Raw genomic sequence first — 21,646 nt, 5'->3', positions numbered from 1 at the left:
TCTTTAAAATTAACATTAGCTTAGACTACTATGTGCCTTTTTATAGATAATCCACAATGGAAGACATCTGACCAAAATGCTTTTGATCCAATCTATAGCTATAGGTCAAAACATACAGTTTGATAACTTAGCCAGCAGAATGACAAAATTGTAACTTTGTGTCAAATGAAACTGCTACATTTACAAAAATAAGTGTCTGTTTCCACAGGAGCGGTTTTTGCTCCGAATCCGCAGTTTCCCCGCAGGCAAATCGCACTGGGAAACTCTGCCATAGAGAACAATGGCAACGCCCGCCAAATCGCTTGTGTTAGGGACTCGGCCGGCATTTCCATCCGAATTTGTGCAAATCCCATAGCCGTGCATGGCACGGCTGATGGGATTCGTCAGCGTATCCAGACCTAGAAGTGCTGCTGCGCATCTCACAGACGCGTGCGGCTCAAGTGGAAACGGGCCCTAATGATTAAAAATGTGTCACACGAGCTGAAAAAAACTGGCTGACGGACTCTATAAGCAGATTTGTTGCTATTACTTTGCTCATTATCCCCACTATTTAGACAGCAAAGAAGAAAAAGTACAGATAAAAATATCAGAATAGCCAAGAGCTGGGAGCTCCCAGAAGTTACGGCACAGGAAGTGGCTGGCAGAGAGGCTCCTGATCTGACTTCCTGATTTTCATCAAGGAGCTGGAGCCAGAGGCTTCCACCTCCCGAGAGGAGTACCCCATGGGAGCACTCATTTTTTTGCTACAGGTTCCCTTTAAAGGGAACCTGAGGTGAGAGGAATGTGGAGGCTACCATATTTTAAAAAGCCGGTAGACCCAGAGAAACATGTCAGGGCTGTTGGCGTGCCTCTGACTTTGACACAGAGCCGGTTTGTGGAGCCCGCTCCCCGCATGCTTCCCCACACTATTTGCTACTGCAGCTGTCATCTTACCGGGCTGCCACTCCAGGAAGCACCACGTCTGAGCCCTGCGGCGGGAGACTCCTGCTATCAAGACAACCAGCCGGTTACTGCACGGCTGTGCGGACGAGACTGCCTGCGGCCAATGTGGTCTAAGCTATTTGCTCAGCTGCCTGTGAGGACAACTTGTTAGCCTCGGATTGCAAGGCCTTGGTCACTTCCCCACCGTGAGCACCGGCAGTGGGTTTGAGAGACCTTAAAGAGAATCTGTATTGTTAAAATCACACAAAAGTAAACATACCAGTGCGTTAGGGGACATCTCCTATTACCCTCTGTCACAATTTCGCCGCTCCCCGCCGCATTTAAAGTGGTTAAAAACAGTTTTTAAAAGTTTGTTTATAAACAAACAAAATGGCCACCAAAACAGGAAGTAGGTTGATGTACAGTATGTCCACACATAGAAAATACATCCATACGCAAGCAGGCTGTATACAGCATTCCTTTTGAATCTCAAGAGATCATTTGTGTGTTTCTTTCCCCCTGCATCTCTCATGCACTGAAGTTTCAGGCTGCTCTTTTCTTCCTGCAAACAGCTTTGCCCTTGTCTGTAATTCCTCACTATGTGAAAGCCCAGCCAGCTCAGAGGACGATTTATCCAGCTTGTAAAAGATAAGAGAGAAGAGAGAAGCTGCTCTAATCTAAATAACACACAGCAGTGTGCAGAGAGGGGCCAGGAGGGGGGAGATGCATCACAGAACCACAACACTGAAGAACTTGGCAGCCTTCCAGACACAGGCTGACAAGTCTGACAAGAGAGAGATAAGTTGATTTATTACAGAGACTGTGATAGTACAAAGTGCTGCAGTAAGCCAGAACACATTAGAATAGCTTTTGGAACTTGTAGGATGCTAAAAAACAGGATGCAATTTTTGTTACGGAGTCTCTTTAAAGAAAACCTGTACTGAAAATTAAGAGTCAAAATAACCATACACAAGTCATACTTACCTGCTGCATAGTCTACTCATCAATCTCTTTCTCCTCTCCTGTGTCCTGTTTGTCCACTGTGATCAATGGAATTCTCCGTCCTCCATTTTGAAAATGGTCAATACCCCATAACAGCTTCCTGGTCAGCACACAGTTAAACTGTAATATCTCCCACTTAAGCCATAGGGAAACATGATTCTCCTCTCAGTTGTAACTGACAATTTCAGTTCTGACAAAATGTTGTCAGAACTGGAAGGGATCAATGTAAAAGGAAAATGGTGAGCTTCTGAGAGGAACTGATGGCAAAGTAATTATGTAATGTTCATTTGAAGTTACCTCATGTGTTTATTTTAAATAATTTTACTCAGTACAGGTTCTCTTTAACTACAGATTCTTGACTTGGGACTCTCCCTGTGGGACTCTCCCTGATGCCACGTCTAGCCCCTGGTACAGTATGGCCCATCGGTACTGATACTGTGATATAAACTGCTGTCGCCTGTTATGCACTGCTTTATCCTGCTGGCTACTGCTTGCCACTGCTGTGCTTTAGACCTACTGGCTGTTCATTACTAACATCTTGGCTCAAATGTGCTGCTTATGTGTCTGCTTCATTGACCGATCTGGAGTGAACTTTTGTGCTTGATCACCTATTCATCTAACTCATATGGAGTGAACCCAATTGAGTTTGTTATGTACCCTTTGGAGGACTGACTGTGATCCTATTCACTCAAGCTTGCTGTTATGCAGTTTTGCCCTGGGATCCCCGGTCACACTAGGTGATCTTAGGTGTTTGAGTGTGATGTTGCGTGTGTGTGGTTGAGTATGTACTACATCCCAACCGGCCTGTGTCTTTTATGAAACTTTTTGTATGGATTAATAAAGCTTTTGTATATTTGTATATTTAAGAAGTCTTTTGCCAAGTCTGTTGCATATGCCGCCCAACCCCACTTCTTCCCCTGAAATTTACGCTACCATATTTATTTCCATTTAAATAATACCAGTTGTCTGGCAGTCCTCCTGCCGTAGACCCTGGACAGGTATGCAGCAGATCAGGTACTCTGACTCTGAGGTTTTACTGGACTGGCCATATGATTGTTCCAGGGTTTTGATTCACAAATGTCTTATACCGGAAGATCAACAGGGCTGCCAGGCAACTGGCTTTATTTACAAGGAGATAAATATGGCAGCCTCCACATTTCTCTTACCTTGATATCCCTTTAAAGAACATCTGAGGTGAAAAACTTATGAGAAAAACAATTGTATCTATCCTCCACCTCCTAAAATAACTTTTTTTTTAGATATCCCACAGTTTTATTTTATATTTAAATCTAGTTTTTTCTTTTTAATGGTTTGTGGTCAATGACACCTTCACTGATGTATGCTAGAGCTCAAATCTATGAATTTTATTGACACTTTTTATCTCTTTTCTGCCCTCAGAAGCTATTTACCGACAGGAAAGTATTTTATGGCCTTAATTACTTATTAGTGAGGGTTAAGCTATAGTTTGACCTAGTACGACCCAGTCTCAACCCAGACAGAAACTTTCACTTGCATACCTGATGTTTAATTCTTTCAGGCAGAGAAAGACTAAAAAGGAACCCGGCTTAGTTATTTGTGTGCTTGGCACTGTACATACACATGTCTATTTCATCACGTCACATGTCAACTCGGTTGTCCTTTAGCCATTTCAGCCCGCGGGTATTTTTCACCTTATGGACAAGAGGAATTTTCACATTTCAGCACTCCTCCCTTTCACTCCCCAATAACTTTATCACTACTTATCACAACAAAATGATCTAAACCTTGTTTTTTCCACCACCAATTAGGCTTTCTTTGGGTAGTACATTATGTTAATCATTTTACTCTGAATGCATTTAAAAATTATTTCCCAGTTTTCGTCCATTATAGTTTTAAAATGATACATGCTACTGTAATTAAAATCCATACATTTGCCCATTTGCCCCAGTTATTGCAACGTTAAAAATATATCCCTAGTATAATGTATGGTGACAATATTTTATTTGGAAATAAAGGTGCATTTTTTTCACTTTTACATCCATCACTAATTTTTAGTCCATAAATTAATAATAATATGCGTGTAATTTTACTATTTGGCCACAAGATGTCCCCATTGAACACTTCCTATTCGGGTACAATAAGTACACTATAGGAAGTAATGTGTTGCCACACTAATTAGGGAAGTGACGCAGGCATCAATGGATGCCTGCGATCACGGTGGCCTAGAGGGGAGATTAATGAATAAGAAATTTGTTCCCATTCATAAATCTAACAATCTGTGGCAGTAAGCGGTGGAAATCAGCAGCGGGAGGAAGTGTGGCAGCTCTAATTAAGAATAAACACTGTTTTTGTACAAAAACAGTGTATATTCTCGGCGGATGAGAACGGATTGGCTCAGGGGACTTTTTGTCACGTCCCAGCGCCAGAAATGGTTAAACAAGCTTAGACACTTCTAAGAAACTTTCACATACATGTTTTCCTATTTCTTAAAAATAAAAGCGCAAATAAAGAGGGATACAAAATATCAAAAAGTATTTAACATGTATTAAAAAATTACATATGATAAATTCCACCAAATAAGCAAGTTACACAAATCATTCAATTGTGCAATAAACAAGCGGCAGGAATAAAAGGAAACTGTTCATAGCCAAACAGTGTGCTGCTTTCAAAAAGAATTTAAACCAAATGTGGTTATCTGTTAGATGGTCAACGTACAGTATGTAGAGAGCCTCGCGCTGGCCAGGTGTAACATTTTCAGGTACCATTTGATAATATTTTTGTATCATATCCTACATAATAATTTAGTCTTCCTACTACAATCAATTCTAAGTCTAGCTCTAAAATCCATTGGAATGGATTAACCACCTGGGCGGTATGGACGAGCTCAGCTCGTCCATCACCGCCGGAGGCTGCCGCTCAGGCCCTGCTGGGCCGATTTGCGCCAAATAAAGAGCAGCACACGCAGCCGGCACTTTGCCAGCCGCGTGTGCTGCCCGATCGCCGCCGCTCTGCGGCGATTCGCCGCTAGCAGCGGCGAAAGAGGGTCCCCCCAGCCGCCTGAGCCCTGCGCAGCCGGAACAAAAAGTTCCGGCCAGCGCTAAGGGCTGGATCGGAGGCGTCTGACGTCAGGACGTCGGCTGACGTCCATGACGTCACTCCGCTCGTCGCTATGGCGACGGTGTAAGCAAAACAAGGAAGGCCGCTCATTGCGGCCTTCCTTGTTTATTCTGGGCGCCGGAGGCGATCGGAAGAACGCCTCCGGAGCGCCCTCTAGTGGGCTTTCATGCAGCCAACTTTCAGTTGGCTGCATGAAATAGTTTTTTTTTAATTTAAAAAAAACCCTCCCGCAGCCTCCCTGGCGATCTTATCAGAACGCCAGGGTGGTTAATATGAATTTACCACAGATTATTGTATAAATTAGCATCAGTGGTTACCACTTTTTTTTATCGTATTTTAAGTAATTTTAATATGACTGAGGCTACGTCCTGAAATAAAATTGCATCATTATCTTTAAGTATCTCCATTTATAACACTGCCAAAGATGTCAAGCAAGGCAGAAAAACAAGATGCAAGTGATACCTGCATGATGTTGGATCTACTAATCAGGACGGGAAGAAAATAAGTTTTTCATTAGTTAAATAAGACGAGCAAGTGCCTCACACTAAAATGCTATTAGTCATAAAAAATAAAAACTACTAATAAAATGTTACAACTTTACCAATCAGAGTTATGGTAGTAGTATGTGCACCAATCCCAATAAGTAATAAGCAATCATGATCAATTATGCCTATTAGAGAAACTACATGGGTACTTTTTTTTTTTTTTTAAGAAAAGCATAGTAATTTTGAAACCCAGGTTTCTCACAGGACAGAGATCATTGGTCCTTATATGTGCTGCTACTCATTCTCTTCCCAGTTTTTCTTTCAATCATGCATTAACTACTTACTGCACCAAGTGCAGTATAATCACATCCTGGGAAACTTCTTTCGAAGTCCCAGGGACGCAAAAGTTAGTCAATGGGAGCGGGCGACCGCTGCTTGCAACCGTTAACGCTGGTTAGTGGGGACATGAATGAATGGGAACACAGTTCCTATTCATTAATCTAAGTCCCCGATTAAATGGAGGTGAAGTGGTTAAACTTCGCAAACAGCCTTAAAGGGAAGGTCCAAGCAAAATAAAAAAATGAGTTTCACTTACCTGGGGCTTCTACCAGCCCCATGCAGCCATCCTGTGCCCTCATAGTCACTCACTGCTGCTCCAGTCCCCCGCTGGCAGCATGCCGACCTCGGAGGTCGGCGGGTCGCATTGCGTAAATTTTTACGCATTCCCGCTAGTGCAGGAACATTAACACATACATTTTTACGCGTTAGTGGTTCAATGCGTAAAAATTTACGCATTGAACCACTAACGCGTAAAAATGTATGTGTTAATGTTCCTGCACTAGCGGGAATGCGTAAAAATGTACGCAATGCGACCCGCCGACCTCCGAGGTCGGCAAGCTGCCAGCTGGGGACTGGAGCAGCAGTGAGTGACTACGAGGGCACAGGATGGCTGCATGGGGCTGGTAGAAGCCCCAGGTAAGTGAAACTCATTTTTTTATTTTGCTTGGACCTTCCCTTTAAGAGAAGGAGTGGAAGGTCAGACTGCCAAAAACTGACGAGAAGTGGGCGGTCCTAAACTCCATGGGAGAAGCAAACGCAGCAGGGAAGAGTATTTAGCACCACACACAATGAATACCTTGGCAGCATGCAACACTGCCTGTTTTCAGTAGTGTTTGTAAGCTCTAGGATCCCATTAAAAATACTCTGTTTAGCTTTAAATCCTTAATGCAACACAAAAAACACAAATTTATATTTACCGCAAAGATATCACCCAGATGTCCAAGACCCAAACCATGTAAAAACACGTCAAGATCACTGGAGGCTGCGTATCTACACAGAGAGAAAGAGAAAAAGTAATTTCCATCACTGAAGGCACCCCATTACAATGTGATATGCCATCCCACTATCTTTTAGCCACAGCTTGTATGTTTAATTATTTTTAATACCAAATTTCCCCATCCTGCTCAGCTACTTTGTCATTCCACCGGGCTGGAAAAAGTTCTGGTGTCCATAAGTCGGGGACTACCTACCTGTACCTTGTTGCACCTGTACTCTGGCATTCATGACAGCTTGAATTCTTATAGAAATACTGTACAATCAGGTTCCCACATTCTTGTATAACAGTTCATTCACATATCAGCTTGGCAAAATGGAGCCTTGTTATACACCATTCTTTCCCACCACTGATTTAAAGTACAGAAAGTGTGTTGGACATGCCATTGTGTTGATATGTCTTTCCTAAACAAAAGTTTTAACACTCTTTGCTTGGTGCTAGGATTAATTCTGATCCTGAAAAAATAACTTCATCCTCTCCAAACCGTCTTGATTAATGGAATGAGAAGTGTCTAACATTTCAATGTACACCTGTGCATTTACTCCAGAAGTAATGACTGCTATCTGCCCTGGTCCTTTTACCTATGTAATTTTCAATCTGAGTAATTCAGAAACATATTCAGCTGGTGATCACCACACCAGAATATCAATATAAACAGAAAGGAATGAACAGTATTACTCTGAGAACAAAGAGGGGTAAGTTATTCTCAAATAACTGCAATGTGCAAAGATAACTAGACAGGCACAACCGTCAGCATTCCTTCAACATTCTACGGCGGTGCAGCAGTGGAGGTGGTCAAACCACCTGAATGCGACTTCAGGTAAAGCACTTTCACTTTGCCATCAGATGAAATGCATGTAAACCAGCCCAAATACCTAGAAGCAAACTGTCAGTCTGGATCATATATAGTGAGCACCATAAAAAAGGGGAGGGGTTATTAATAAAGCTCCCTTTATCAGGGGTGCAGTTCATGATTTCAATTATAGGTGTATTGGGCATTCTGGAGTATACAGGATAAAAAAATAACTAGAGAGAGTAAGATGATCAGGGAAGGTCAGCAGCCCAAATTAAGCAAAGTGGAAGCCTTTTTTATTTTTGCTCTAAAATTTGAACCGCCCCATTACAACCTCCTTGCACCCACTCGCCCACCTCTTTTCCCTGGGTATTATTAAACATTTCAATCTTCTTTATGTGCATTCTATCGATAGCATCCATATGAACACATCTAACATCTTCTCCTCTTCAGTCAGCACAGTATCATCAAAACCCAGTCAGTTTAATTACCTTTCAATAATTTTTGGTAAAGGAAAAAAAAAAAAAAAAAAAACACAACAGGGAAAGCAGCACAAGAGAACACTACTGCCACCTAGGGGTACATTAATCTGTAAAGTTACATTTCTGTTACATAATATTTACTTATATTTAACATATAAATCACAACTAGTACACATCTTACAGTGGTCAATACGAAGTCAATATTTTTTCAGGCCTGCTGTTTGTAAAACTCTTCAGTTGCAATGTTGTGAACATAGGAACACTGTGGTACTTACCTAAAAGTATCACTTGCAGTTGATTCAGGTTGTACCTTCAGATATCTGTACATTGCTTCTGCTTTGCTCAAGTTGCATCCATTAAGATTGCCAGAAAATGTAAGGATGCTAAAAATCTATTGGGGAAAAAACACGCTAGTCAACAAGCAGAATCAACGGCATAATAAGCAAGCAAGGACTTACCCCTGTGCTTTGATACAACTCCTAGTGCATTGGTTAAAAAGTACCTTAGGGTAAAGTGAACCTTAAATGTAAAGAAGAGTTTCACTTACCTGGGGCTTCGAACCGGCGCCCCGCAGCCACCTTGTGTCCGCGGCATGCCAAACCGATCCTCCGCTGTGGCTTAGTTTAATGTCGGCGGTCTACTGCACCTGCACGGCCCTGGCTGGGTGCATTCTCGTGCGAATTCATGGCGGCGAGAGAGTCCTGCACAAACACAGTAAGCGAGAACCTCTGACTGCGAGTTCGCAGGACACGTTCACCGGCGTGAACGCATACAAGGCTGGATCCGCCGACTGATCAGATGCCTGAAGCAAAACTAAGCCATGGCGGGGGAATAGAGGATCGGTTCAGCATGCCGCCGGCACAGGGCGACTGCGGGGGGCTGGTCGAAGACCCAGGTAACTGAAACTCTTGCTCTTATTTACAGTTAAGCTTCACTTTAAAGTAAAGTGCCCAATTTAGCTTACCAGTGCCTTCTTCCAGGCCCCTGTAGCACACGGTCTGTCAGCTGCCCATCTGAACGAGGACTTAGATTTGTGCCTTTGTCAGATACAGTCATGGCCAAAATTGTTGGCACCCCAGAAATTTTTCCAGAAAATCAAGTATTTCTCACAGAAAAATATTGCAGTAACACCTTTTGCTACACACATTTATTCCCTTTGTGTGTATTGGAACAAGACAAAAAAAAAAAAGGGGAGGAAAAAAAAAAAATTAAATTGGACATAATGTCACACAAAACTCCCAAACTGGGCTGGACAAAATTATTGGCACCCTTAACTTAATATTTGGTTGCACACCCTTTGGAAAAAATAACTGAAATTAGTGGGTACCTATACCAATCAATAAGCTTCTTACACCTCTCGCCCAGAATTTTGGCCCATTCGTCCTTTGCAAACTGCTCCAGGCCTCTCTTATTTGAAGGTGCCTTTTCCCAACAGCAATTTTAAGATCTGTCTACAGGTGTTCAAGGGTATTTAGATCTGGACTCGCTGCCGGCCAGTTCAGAACTCTCCAGCGCTTTGATGCCATCCATTTCTGGGTACCTTTTGACAGATGTTTGGTGTCCTTGTCCTGCTGGAAGACCCAAGACCTCGGATGCAGACCCAACTTTCTGACGCTGAGCTCCACAGTGTGACCCAAAACCCTTTGGTAACCATCAGATTTCATGATGCCTTGCACACATTCAAGGCACCCATTGCCAGAGGTAGAAAAAAACCCAGAACACCATTGAACCTCCACCATTTTTCACTGTAGGTATATGGTGTACATTTTGGCAAAATGTAGTCTTGCTTTTTTATGTCTGTGTCAGCAGTGAGGTCCTCCTAGGTCTCCTGCCATGGGGTTTCATTTCATTTAAATGTTGACTGATAGTTTGCACTGACACTGATGCTCCCCTGAGCCTGCACGACAGCTTGAATTTCTTTGGAACTTGTTTGGGGCTGCTTATCCACCATCCGGACTATCCTGTGTTGCAACCTTTCATTAATTTTTCTCTTCTGATCATGCCCAGGGAGATTAGCTACAGTGCCATGGGTTTCAAACTTCTTCATAATGTTGCGCACTGTGGACAAAGGCAAATCAAGATCTCTGGAGATGGACTTGTAACCTTGAGATTGCTGATATTTTTTTTACAATTTTGGTTTTCAAGTCCTCGGACAGTTCTGTTCTCTTGTCCATGCTTAGTGTGGCACACACAGACACACAATGCAAAGATCAAGTGAACTTCTCTCCTTTTTATCTGCTTTCAGGCCTAGTGCACACCAAAAACCGCTAGCAGATCCGCAAAATGCTAGCAGATTTTGAAACGCTTTTTCTTCTTTTTCTGTAGCGTTTCACCTAGCATTTTGCGGTTTTGTGAAGAGTTTTTGGTGTAGTAGATTTCATGTATTGTTACAGTAAAGCTGTTACTGAACAGCTACTGTAACAAAAAACGCCTGGCAAACCGCTCTGAAGTGCCGTTTTTCAGAGCGGTTTGTGTTTTTCCTATACTTAACATTGAGGCAGAAACGCCTCCGCAATCCAAAATCTGCAGCAGCCCGGGAGTATGCGTTTCTGCAAAACGCCTCCTGCTCTGGTGTGCACCAGCCCATTGAAATACATTATCTAAGCGTATCCGCAGCCGCAAGCGGATCGCAAAACGCAGCCGAACTGCTCTAGTGTGCACTAGGCCACAGGTGTGATTTGTAAATTGCCCACACCTGTTACTTGCCCCAGGTGAGTTTAAAGGAGCATCACATGCTTGAAAAAAAAAATCTTATCCACAATTCTGAAAGGGTGCCAATAATTTTGTCCAGCCCATTTTAGGAGTTTTGTGTGACATGTCCAATTTGCTTTTTTTGGGTTTGTTCCAATACACACAAAGAAAATGAAGTGTTACTGCAATACTTTTCTGTGAGAAATACTTGATTTTCTGGAAACATTTCTGGGGTGCCAACAATTTTGGTCATAACTGTATTGCCCTCACTACATTTAAAGGAAAGGCTTTTTGTATCCCTCTGTAGTCCTTCTGGTCCCTCACATGCCTCCTCGATTGTGCTTGCATCGAACGCTCCTAGCCACTTTGGCCCCATTAAGGAGGTGCGCAGATGAGGCCGTGCATGCACAGTAGCACACGGCTGCCTCAGCTTTGGGAGGGACACAGCTGCTGAATAGAGAAGAGCGGAAAGACAGCAAGAGACCAGAAGGACTACAGGGGGCTGAAAACAAGCCCCAGGTACGTTAAACTGGACACTTTAATTCCACTTTAGGTACTTATCCTTTAAAGCAATCTGAGCAGGGATTTAAAAAACAAACCTACCCATAAGGGAGAACTGTACTCGCACCTAGTGGGACCAACTTTCCCAGCATGCATGCAACTGAAGCCCGCTATGAATTACAAATGCCTGCTGAAGCTGCCAATTGGCTTGAGAAGATGGAGAATCCTGTTACGGCTGGGGGCTAGAGGTTCAGCACCCCATAGGCAAGTAATGGTGGCCCCCCCAAAGCCCCCCCCCACCCCCAACCCCCAGTTTTATTTTGTGTTTCAGGTGACTGATGGCAGCTTTCAATGTTTTACAGCTCCCATCTGGAACCATTGATGTTTTTAATCTATTGCCTATACTCAGGTGTTTCTCCACCACCAAGAGTTTCATGGCCTGTAATCAGTTATCAGTGAAAGTTACCCTACACTGTGACTGCAGAGAACATGTAATTTACAGCCCTGGAATTTTAACTCTTACTGTGAGAGGAAAAAAGAAAAAAAAAAGCACAGACTAGTTCTATGCAGCCTCTAAACTACACATACACATCTTTATCTCAACAAGTCACTTCAGCTACCCGTTAAAAAAAGAATATTCTGATGGTTTGAAGAGCATTATTATGGAATAATTGTTTGCAGATGCGAATCTGCCAATCAGAACATCTGACTTTTAACCACTTAAGGACTGCATTCATAAAACCCCTTAAGGACCAGAGCCTTTTTTCCCATTCAGACCACTGCAGCTTTAACGATTTATTGCTCGGTCATAGAACCTACTACCTAAATGAATTTTACCTCCTTTTCTTGTCACTAATACAGCTTTCTTTTGGTGCTATTTGATTGCTGCTGCGAGTTTTACTTTTTATTATATTCATCAAAAAAGACATGAATTTTGTCAAAAAATGACTTTTTTACTTTCTGTGCTGACATTTTTCAAATAAAGTAAAATTTCCTATACATTTGAGCGCGAAAGTTATTCTGCTACATGTCTGATTAAAATAAAAAACCATTCAGTGTATATTTATTGGTTTGGGTAAAAGTTATAGCGTTTACAAACTATGGTGCAAAAAGTGAATTTTTCCATTTTGAAGCATCTCCGACTTTTCTGAGCACCTGTCATGTTTCATGAGGTGCTAAAATTCCAGGATAGTATCAATACCCCCCAAATGACCCCATTTTGGAAAGAAGACATCCCAAAGTATTCACTGAGAGGCATGGTGAGTTCATAGAAGATTTTATCTTTTGTCACAAGTTAGCGGAAAATGACACTTTGGGACAAAAAAAAAAAAAAAAAAAAAAAAGTTTCCATTTCTTCTAACTTGCGACAAAAAAAAAAAATTAAATCTGCCACGGACTCACTATGCTCCTCTCTGAATACCTTGAAGTGTCTACTTTCCAAAATGGGGACATTGTGGGGTGTGTTTACTGTCCTGGCATTTTGGGGGGTGCTAAATTGTAAGCACCTCTGTAAAGCCTAAAGGTGCTCATTGGACTTATGGCCCCTTAGCGCAGTTAGGCTGCAAAAAAGTGCCACACATGTGGTATTGCCGTACTCAGGAGAAGTAGTATAATGTGTTTTGGGGTTTATTTTTACACATACCCATGCTGGGTGGGAGAAATATCTCTGTAAATGACAATTTTTTTTTACACACAATTGTCCATTTACAGAGATATTTCTCCCACTCAGCATGGGTATGTGTAAAAATACACCCCAAAACACATTATACTACTTCTCCTGAGTACGGCGATACCACATGTGTGGCACTTTTTTGCACCCTAACTGCGCTAAGGGGCCCAAAGTCCAATAAGTACCTTTAGGATTTCACAGGTCATTTTGCGACATTTGGTCTCAAGACTGCTCCTCACGGTTTAGGGCCCCTAAAACACCCCCCCTAGCACTCCTATCCATCAGATCAGGCCCAATACAACCTGTCATGTAAGAGGCCACCCTGCTTATGACCGGTTCCACAAAATTCGCCCCCTCATAGACCACCTGCCATCAAAATTTGCAGATGCTTATACCCCTGAACAGTCATTTTGAGACATTTGGTTTCCAGACTACTCACGGTTTTGGGCCCGTAAAATGCCAGGGCAGTATAGGAACTCCACAAATGACCCCATTTTAGAAAGAAGACACCCCAAGGTATTCCGTTAGGAGTATGGTGAGTTCATAGAAGATTTTATTTTTTGTCACAAGTAAGCGGAAATTGATTTTAATTGGTTTTTTTTTTTTTCACAAAGTGTCATTTTCCGCTAACTTGTGACAAAAAATAAAATCTTCTATGAACTCACCATAGTCCTAACGGAATACCTTGGGGTGTCTTCTTTCTAAAATGGGGTCATTTGTGGGGTTACTATACTGCCCTGGCATTTTAGGGGCCCTAAACCGTGAGGAGTAGTCTTGAAACCAAATGTCGCAAAATGACCTGTGAAATCCTAAAGGTACTCATTGGACTTTGGGCCCCTTAGCGCAGTTAGGGTGCAAAAAAGTGCCACACATGTGGTATCGCCGTACTCAGGAGAAGTAGTATAATGTGTTTTGGATGTGTATTTTTACACATACCCATGCTGAGTGGGAGAAATATCTCTGTAAATGGACAATTGTGTGTAAAAAAAAAAAAAATAAAAAAAAAAATTGTAATTTACAGAGATATTTCTCCCACCCAGCATGGGTATGTGTAAAAATACACCCCAAAACACATACTACTTCTCCTGAGTACGGCAATACCACATGTGTGGCACTTTTTTGCAACCTAGGTGAGCTAAGGGGTCTATCGTCCTATTCACAGGTCATTTTGAGGCATTTGGATTCTAGACTACTCCTCACGGTTTAGGGCCCCTAAAATGCCAGGGCAGTATAGGAACCCCACAAGTGACCCCATTTTAGAAAGAAGACACCCCAAGGTATTCTGTTAGGAGTATGATGAGTTCATAGAAGATTTATTTTTTTTGTCACAAGTTAGCGGAAAGTGACACTTTGTGGAAAAAAAACCCAATACAAATCAATTTCCGCTAACTTGTGACAAAAAATAAAATCTTCTATGAACTCGTCATACACCTAACAGAATACCTTGGGGTGTCTTCTTTCTAAAATGGGGTCACTTGTGGGGTTCCCATACTGCCCTGGCATTTTAGGGGCCCTAAACCGTGAGGAGTAGTCTTGAACCCAAATGTCGCAAAATGACCTGTGAAATCCTAAAGGTACTCATTGGACTTTGGGCCCTTTAGTGCAGTTAGGCTGCAAAAAAGTGCCACATTTGTGGTACTGCCGTGCTCAGAAGAAGTAGTATAATGTGTTTTGTGGTGTATTTTTACACATACCCATGCTGGGTTGGAGAAATAGCTCTGTAAATGACATATATTAGATTTTTTTTACACACAATTTTACAGAGAGATTTCTCCCACCCAGCATGGGTATGTGTAAAAATACACTCCAAAACACATTATACTACTTCTCCTGAGTACGGCGATACGACATGTGTGACACTTTTTTGCAGTCTAGGTGCGCTAAGGGGCCCAACGTCCTATTCACAGGTCATTTTGAGGCATTTGTTTTCTAGACTACTCCTCACGGTTTAGGGCCCCTAAAATGCCAGGGCAGTATGGGAACGCCACAAGTGACCCCATTTTAGAAAGAAGACACCCCAAGGTATTCCGTTAGTTCATAGAAGATCTTATTTTTTGTCACAAGTTAGTGAAAAATGACACTTTGTGAAAAAACAATAAAAATCAATTTCCGCTAACTTTTGACAAAAAATAAAATCTTCTATGAATGCTTCATACACCTAACAGAATACCTTGGGGTGTCTTTTTTCTAAAAAGGGGTCACTTCAGGAGTTCCTATACTGCCCTGGCATTTTACGGGCCCAAAACCGTGAGTAGTCTGGAAACCAAATGTCTCAAAATGACTGTTCAGGGGTATAAGCATCTGCAAATTTTGATGGCAGGTGGTCTATGAGGGGGCGAATTTTGTGGAACCGGTCATAAGCAGGGTGGCCTCTTACATGACAGGTTGTATTGGGCCTGATCTGATGGATAGGAGTGCTAGGGGGGTGACAGGAGGTGATTGATGGGTGTCTCAGGGGGTGGTTAGAGGGGAAAATAGATGCAATCAATGCACTGGGGAGGTGATCGGAAGGGGGTCTGAGGGGGATCTGAGGGTTTGGCCGAGTGATCAGGAGCCCACACGGGGCTAATTAGGGCCTGATTTGATGGGTAGGTGTGTTAGGGGGTGACAGGTGGTGACAGGAGGTGATTGATGGGTGTCTCAAGGTGTGATTAGTGGGGGGAATAGATGCAAGCAATGCACTGGCGAGGTGATCAGGGCTGGGGTCTGAGGGCGTTCTGAGGGTGTGGGTGGGTGATTGGGTGCCCTAGGCGCAGATAGGGGTCTAATCTGATGGGTAGCAGTGACAGGTGGTGACAGGGGGTGATTGATGGGTAATTAGTGGGTGTTTAGAGGAGAGAACAGATGTAAACACTGCACTTGGGAGGTGATCCGACGTCGGGTCTGCAGGCGATCTAATGGTGTGGGTGGGTGGTCAGATTACCCGCAAGGGGCAGGTTAGGGGCTGATTGATGGGTGGCAGTGACAGGGGGTGATTGATGGGTGGCAGTGACAGGGGGTGATTGATAGGTGATTGACAGGTGATCAGTGGGTTATTACAGGGAAGAAAAGATGTAAATGCACTGGCGAATTGATAAGGGGGGCAATCTGAGCGTGTGCTGTGGGTGATTGGGTGCTCGCAAGGGGAAGATTAGGGTCTATTCTGATGGGTAACAGTGACAGGTGGTGATAGGGGGTGATTGATGGGTAATTAGTGGGTGTTTACAGGAGAGAACACATATAAACACTGCACTTGGGAGGTGATCTAATGTCGGATCTGCGGGCGATCTATTGGTGTGGGTGGGTGATCAGCTTGCCCGCAAGGGGCAGGTTAGGGGCTGATTGATGGGTGGCAGTGACAGGGGGTGATTGATGGGTGGCAGTGACAGGGGGTGATTGATAGGTGATTGGCAGGTGATTGACAGGTGATCAGTGGTTATTACAGGGTTATTAATCCATGCCATGCACTGATGAGGATCAAACAATCCGAAACAGTCTGTATGCATGTTGGATTATTATGGCTCTGTACAAATTAACAAGCTGACACATCATTGCATTCCAGCGGTTCTGGAGGTGTGTTTAGCTTTTAAGGGTACAATGGTTAATTTGCATATATTCAGCAGTGTTGCTCTGGGAGACATCTCAAGCTCACTCCAACCTGAATTATCGCAAATTCTTTCTGTTTTAGGAAAGCAAACTTTTGTTTTTATTACAGGGAAGAACAGATGTAAATAATGCACTGGCGAATTGATAAGGGGGGGGTCTGAGGGCAATCTGAGCGTGTTGGCGGGTGATTGGGTGCCTGCAAGGGGCAGATAGGGGTCTAATCTGATGGGTAGCAGTGACAGGGGGTGATTGATGGGTAATTAGTGGGTGTTTAGGGTAGAGAACAGATGTAAACACTGCACTTGGGAGGTGATCTGACGTCGGATCTGCGGGCGATCTATTGGTGTGGGTGGGTGATCAGATTGCCCGAAAGGGGCCGGTTAGGGGCTGATTGATGGGTGGCAGTGACAGGGGGTGATTGATGGGTGGCAGTGACAGGGGGTGATTGACAGGTGATCAGTGGGTTATTACAGGGAAGAACGGATGTAAATAATGCACTGGCGAATTGATAAGGGGGGGGTTCTGAGGGCAATCTGAGCGTGTGGGCGGGTGATTGGGTGCCCACAAGGGGCAGATTAGGGTCTAATCTGATGGGTAACAGTGACAGGTGGTGATAGGGGGTGATTGATGGGTAATTAGTGGGTGTTTAGAGTAGAGAACAGATGTAAACACTGCACTTGGGAGGTGATCTGATGTCGGATCTGCGAGCGATCTATTGGTGTGGGTGGGTGATCAGATTGCCCGCAAGGGGCAGGTTAGGGGCTGATTGATGGGTGGCAGTGACAGGGGGTGATTGATGAGTGATTGACAGGTGATCAGGGGGGATAGATGCATACAGTACACAGGGGGGGGGGTCTGGGGAGAATCTGAGGGGTAGGGGGTGATCAGGAGTCCCCAGGGGGCAGTTTAGGGACTAAAAAAAAAATAGTGTTGACAGATAGTGACAGGGAGTGATTGATGGGTGATTGTGTGCAAACAGTGGTCTGGGGGGTGGGCAGGGGGGGGGGGGGGTCTGAGGGGTGCTGTGGGCGATCAGGGGGCAGGGGGGGGCAGATCAGTGAGTTTGGGTGCAGATTAGGGTGGCTGCAGCCTGCCCTGGTGGTCCCTCGGACACTGGGACCACCAGGGCAGGAGGCAGCCTGTACAATACACTTTGTAAACATTACAAAGCGTATTATACGCTTTCTATCCGGCAATCGTCGGGTTAACAACCCGCCGGCGCTTCCGATTGGCCGGCGGGTTGACGTCGCGGGTGGGCGGAGCCTATTGCGGGCGGATGCACGCGCATCCCAGCGCGCGATCCCTGGCAAAACAGTGCCCCAGGACCTGACGCCATTCTGCGTTACGTGGTCCTGGGGCTGCCACTTTGCCGCCGCCAATATGAAGTAGGCGGTCGGCAAGTGGTTAAACACTACCTGCAACTAATTCAAATGGATATTGCCAAGTGACAAAAAAAAACAAAAACCAAAAAAAAGACACCCTGGCTATCTTCAAATACCATAAAAAGACAACCTCCGGCCAAAAAAAAAAAGTTTGAATGGCAATACATTTATGTAGTCTATGCACTGTGTACAGTTAGATGAACATATAAAGTTTACATCTGGTACATCGTACTGGATAGAACAGACTCCCATTTATATCTGTAGTAGCACCTCCATCTTACTCCTCAGCTGAAGCCTTGCAAGTACACCCTCAGTATTGTGTCCTTCCCTCCAGCCTGGTGTATTAAACTGCCCTCTGCCTGCCTGGATCAATTTACATTTTTTTAAAGTGTGTAGGAGAGAGGAGACACAGCAGAACAGCTGCAGCCCGTCTTATGCATGTTTGCTATAATTCTTATTTCAGATGTCTCCCTGTCTGGATTAAATCGCATCTTTTTTCAGTGGCTGTGGGCTGGAAACAGGACATGGGGTTGGAGTTCTGACATTAATCTCCCAGCATCCTTTGCATCTATGGTTTGGGGGAAAAAAATTGCCTGGGCTCAATTTCACACTAGGGGCGGGGATTTCAAGACCATATGTGGAATACGGTCCCTGGGGGTTTATACATCTTGGCAACTTATTAGGTTTAAAGCAAACTGTAATTTACAATGTAGATACTCTAAGTCTTTAAAAGCACCTGCACTAATTCTTAAACTCATTTATATGCACCTAGGAAGCCACTGGACACAGACATTTTATATTAGAGTGTACCTTTTCCATCTAGAGGCGAGACGCACTATTAACCTCTTGCCGGCCGCGTCACGCCGGCAGGCGTGGCCGCGGCGGCAGCCACAGGACCGCCTAACGCCAATTGGCGTAAAGTCCTGGGGCTCTGTTTTGCAGGAGATCGAGCGCAGGCTGCGCGTGCATCTCATGCACGGAGGGCGGAGCTCCGCCCCGCCTTCAGTCTCCGAGCAGCTATTGCCGCTCGGGAGACTGTTAGACGGCGTGATCACCGTCTATTTACTCTGTGCAGCGCTGCGATCAGCAGCAGCGCTGCACTGGGGACAGCCGTGTGACATGGCTGTCCCCCTGGGGGACAAGAGAGAGCGATCGGCTCTCATAGGCAGAAGCCTATGACAGCCGATCGCCGTAATTGGCCGGCTGTGGGGAGGGAGGGAGCGCGGGAGGGAAGGGATTTAAAGGAAGAGGGTTTTTTTTTTTTTTTTAAAAAGGCGGCAACAAATATTTATTAAAAAAAAAATAAACATGGGGGGAGCGATCTGACCCCACCAACAGAGAGCTCTGTTGGTGGGGGAAGAAAAGGGGGGGGGGGGGGGAAATCACTTGTGTGCTATGTTGTGCGGCCCTGCAGCTTGGCCTTAAAGCTGCAGTGGCCTTTTAAACTAAAAATTGCCTGGTCACTAGGGGGGTTTAGCCCTGCAGTCCTCAAGAGGTTAAACATTTATCATTCATATGGGCAGGGTTTTAGTGGTGAAACCCTCTTTTATACTCGGGTATCAAACCTCCAAACTTCAAGATGTGAAAACTTGTTCAATACCAACCCTCTGAGTATGTTTGTGCCGCTTTAAAAACAAAATGTACCCCCTCTAACAACAGTGGTTACCTTATGTACGCAGAAGCCCCCCCCCCCCCGCCCCCCCCCCCCCCCCCCACTTCTGCCTGAAGCTACGGCCCCCTTTAGAGATCTCTGCCATCCACATTCTATATTCCTGTGTGCTGCGTGTGCATCAGCAAGTTACACAGCTTTCGCAGGACTTTAATGTTACTCACAACTCATCATTGGCTTTCCTCACTGTCTTCTCCAGCCTCTGTTTTATTAGCCCATGTGAGAGATGCGGATTTATGACTTCTAGATATCAAAACATCCTTCTGAGGCTAGTCTCTCAGCACAAAATGACACACTCAATATTGTATCATTCGCGGACATTTTAAGTTTAAGCCTTGGTTCACACATAAAAGAAAGGCGTGCAGCCCTGTCCTGTCAGTTTTTTTTTACAGTTGCCATCAGTTTTGCATGTGTTTCTATAGTTGTGTTTACACATAAAAGTGTGGCATTTTCGGTCTGGTCCTGTCAGGTTTTTGTATTGCGTTTTTCTTCCATGGCAGAGAAATTCTTCTGAGTGCTGAAACTAGATAACGTAATATATCAAGATGGGAGCTGTCATTTCTCTCAGTCTATTTTCAGCTCCAGCTTTCCTGTATAGCTTCAGCCTGGGGCACATATTTTATATGCCATTCAATAAACATTTCAACGTGCAAGAGCATGGCACTGCATTACGCACATGTTAGAAACACGTGCACAATACACATGTTGTAAACTTAGCCTAAACTCTATTCGGGAGCTTAGTTATGTAACAATTTAATTTTTTTGCAGGCGATAGAAAATAAATAATACACACACACACACACACACGTAGATTTACAAGCATGGATTACAGTATATTATTAATTCACATTATATGAGTGCAGTCCATTGCCGCCATCTTGTGGTGAGTGGGCCATTACTACCAAAATATTTTCATCTGCATATCCCTCATGTGCTATGCTCTATCCTAGAACTCTGGTGGTTAGGACATTTTTAACTTGTTACTTTTTGAAGTAAGATTACACAGTGGTATTTAATATCATAATTTTCTGGGTATCTGCTTCCCTTAAGAAGTCTGTGTGGTGAAATATTTTATTAGTTCCGTAGAACAAATGCATTTTGTGAAATCTCATTGGAAGTTACGGTATACCTATCATCCTGTAGTACCAACACTCATTGCTATCTCCTATAACTAGTTTACTCTATCCAGCACAGGGTAATATTACAAATATTGCATTACAAACTGAAAATCAGGTTTGCAGTCATCCCTCTAAATCAGGGGTGTCAAACTCAAATACAAAGTGGGCCAAAATTTTACACTGATACCTAGTCGTGGGCCAACCTCAATGTCTATCGGCCACCTCCCTTCCTTATAAAGTTCCCAAGTTGTCTAATGCCCCCCCCCCCTACAGTTCCCCTGGTGTCTAGTGTGTCCTCTCTCTCCCCTATACAGTTCCCCTGGTGTCTAGAGGCCCCCACCATCCCCTATACAGTTCCTAGTGTTTATTGCTTTTCCCCTATCTCCCCCATATCTCTTCCCTGGTGGTTTAGGTCTTCACCGCCACATAGCATTCCCCTGGTGGTCTCTAGAGCCAGTCTGTACCCCTTTTTAAAAGCCTCGTAACTCACCTCAGCATGAGTATAACCATTATCACAAGTACCCTTTGACAAATATAGATTTAATCATAGTACATGATAATTGGTTCTAAACAATTTCCAAGCATTTACTATTGCTTTTAATTAGCCAAGATACAAATTTGGTGTTGTTTGAATAAGACTTCCTTTTCTAAAAACTCTACATTTGTTATTCTTGGTTAAGTATATCAAGCTGAGTACCCCCTACAACCATCAGAAGTACCCCCAAGAGGTACGGTGCAGCACACGTTGAAAACACTAGGGTCTAGAGTGAACCAAACATAATTGGGGAAACGACTTGAGGGACAAATTAAATTGCTCTGAGGGCCAGATTTGGCCCAGAGTTTGACATGTATGCTCTAAATGATTGTTTCTCGTTGTTTCAGTCATACCTCTAAATGATTGTTTCTCCTAGCCACATCA

General features: G+C 43.9%; 1 protein-coding gene across 1 annotated transcript in view; it reads right to left on the bottom strand.

Moving 5' to 3' along the window:
• LOC137561423 (ankyrin repeat, SAM and basic leucine zipper domain-containing protein 1-like) overlaps positions 1 to 21,640 on the bottom strand; it is a 75,431-nt gene extending 53,791 nt beyond the window's left edge. Inside the window, exons 1-3 of the mRNA XM_068272723.1 lie at positions 21,616 to 21,640; positions 8,388 to 8,503; positions 6,761 to 6,833 (exon numbers count right to left, since the gene is read on the bottom strand). Of these exons, the coding sequence (XP_068128824.1) occupies positions 6,761 to 6,833; positions 8,388 to 8,440 (126 nt within the window). The 5' untranslated portion in view covers positions 8,441 to 8,503; positions 21,616 to 21,640. The remainder of the gene's footprint in view (positions 1 to 6,760; positions 6,834 to 8,387; positions 8,504 to 21,615) is intronic.
• Positions 21,641 to 21,646: the final 6 nt, after the last annotated feature.

Source organism: Hyperolius riggenbachi, chromosome 3 (genome assembly GCF_040937935.1).
Source record: "Hyperolius riggenbachi isolate aHypRig1 chromosome 3, aHypRig1.pri, whole genome shotgun sequence".
NCBI lineage: Eukaryota > Metazoa > Chordata > Amphibia > Anura > Hyperoliidae > Hyperolius > Hyperolius riggenbachi.
This window is presented reverse-complemented; position numbering and strand designations above follow the sequence as displayed.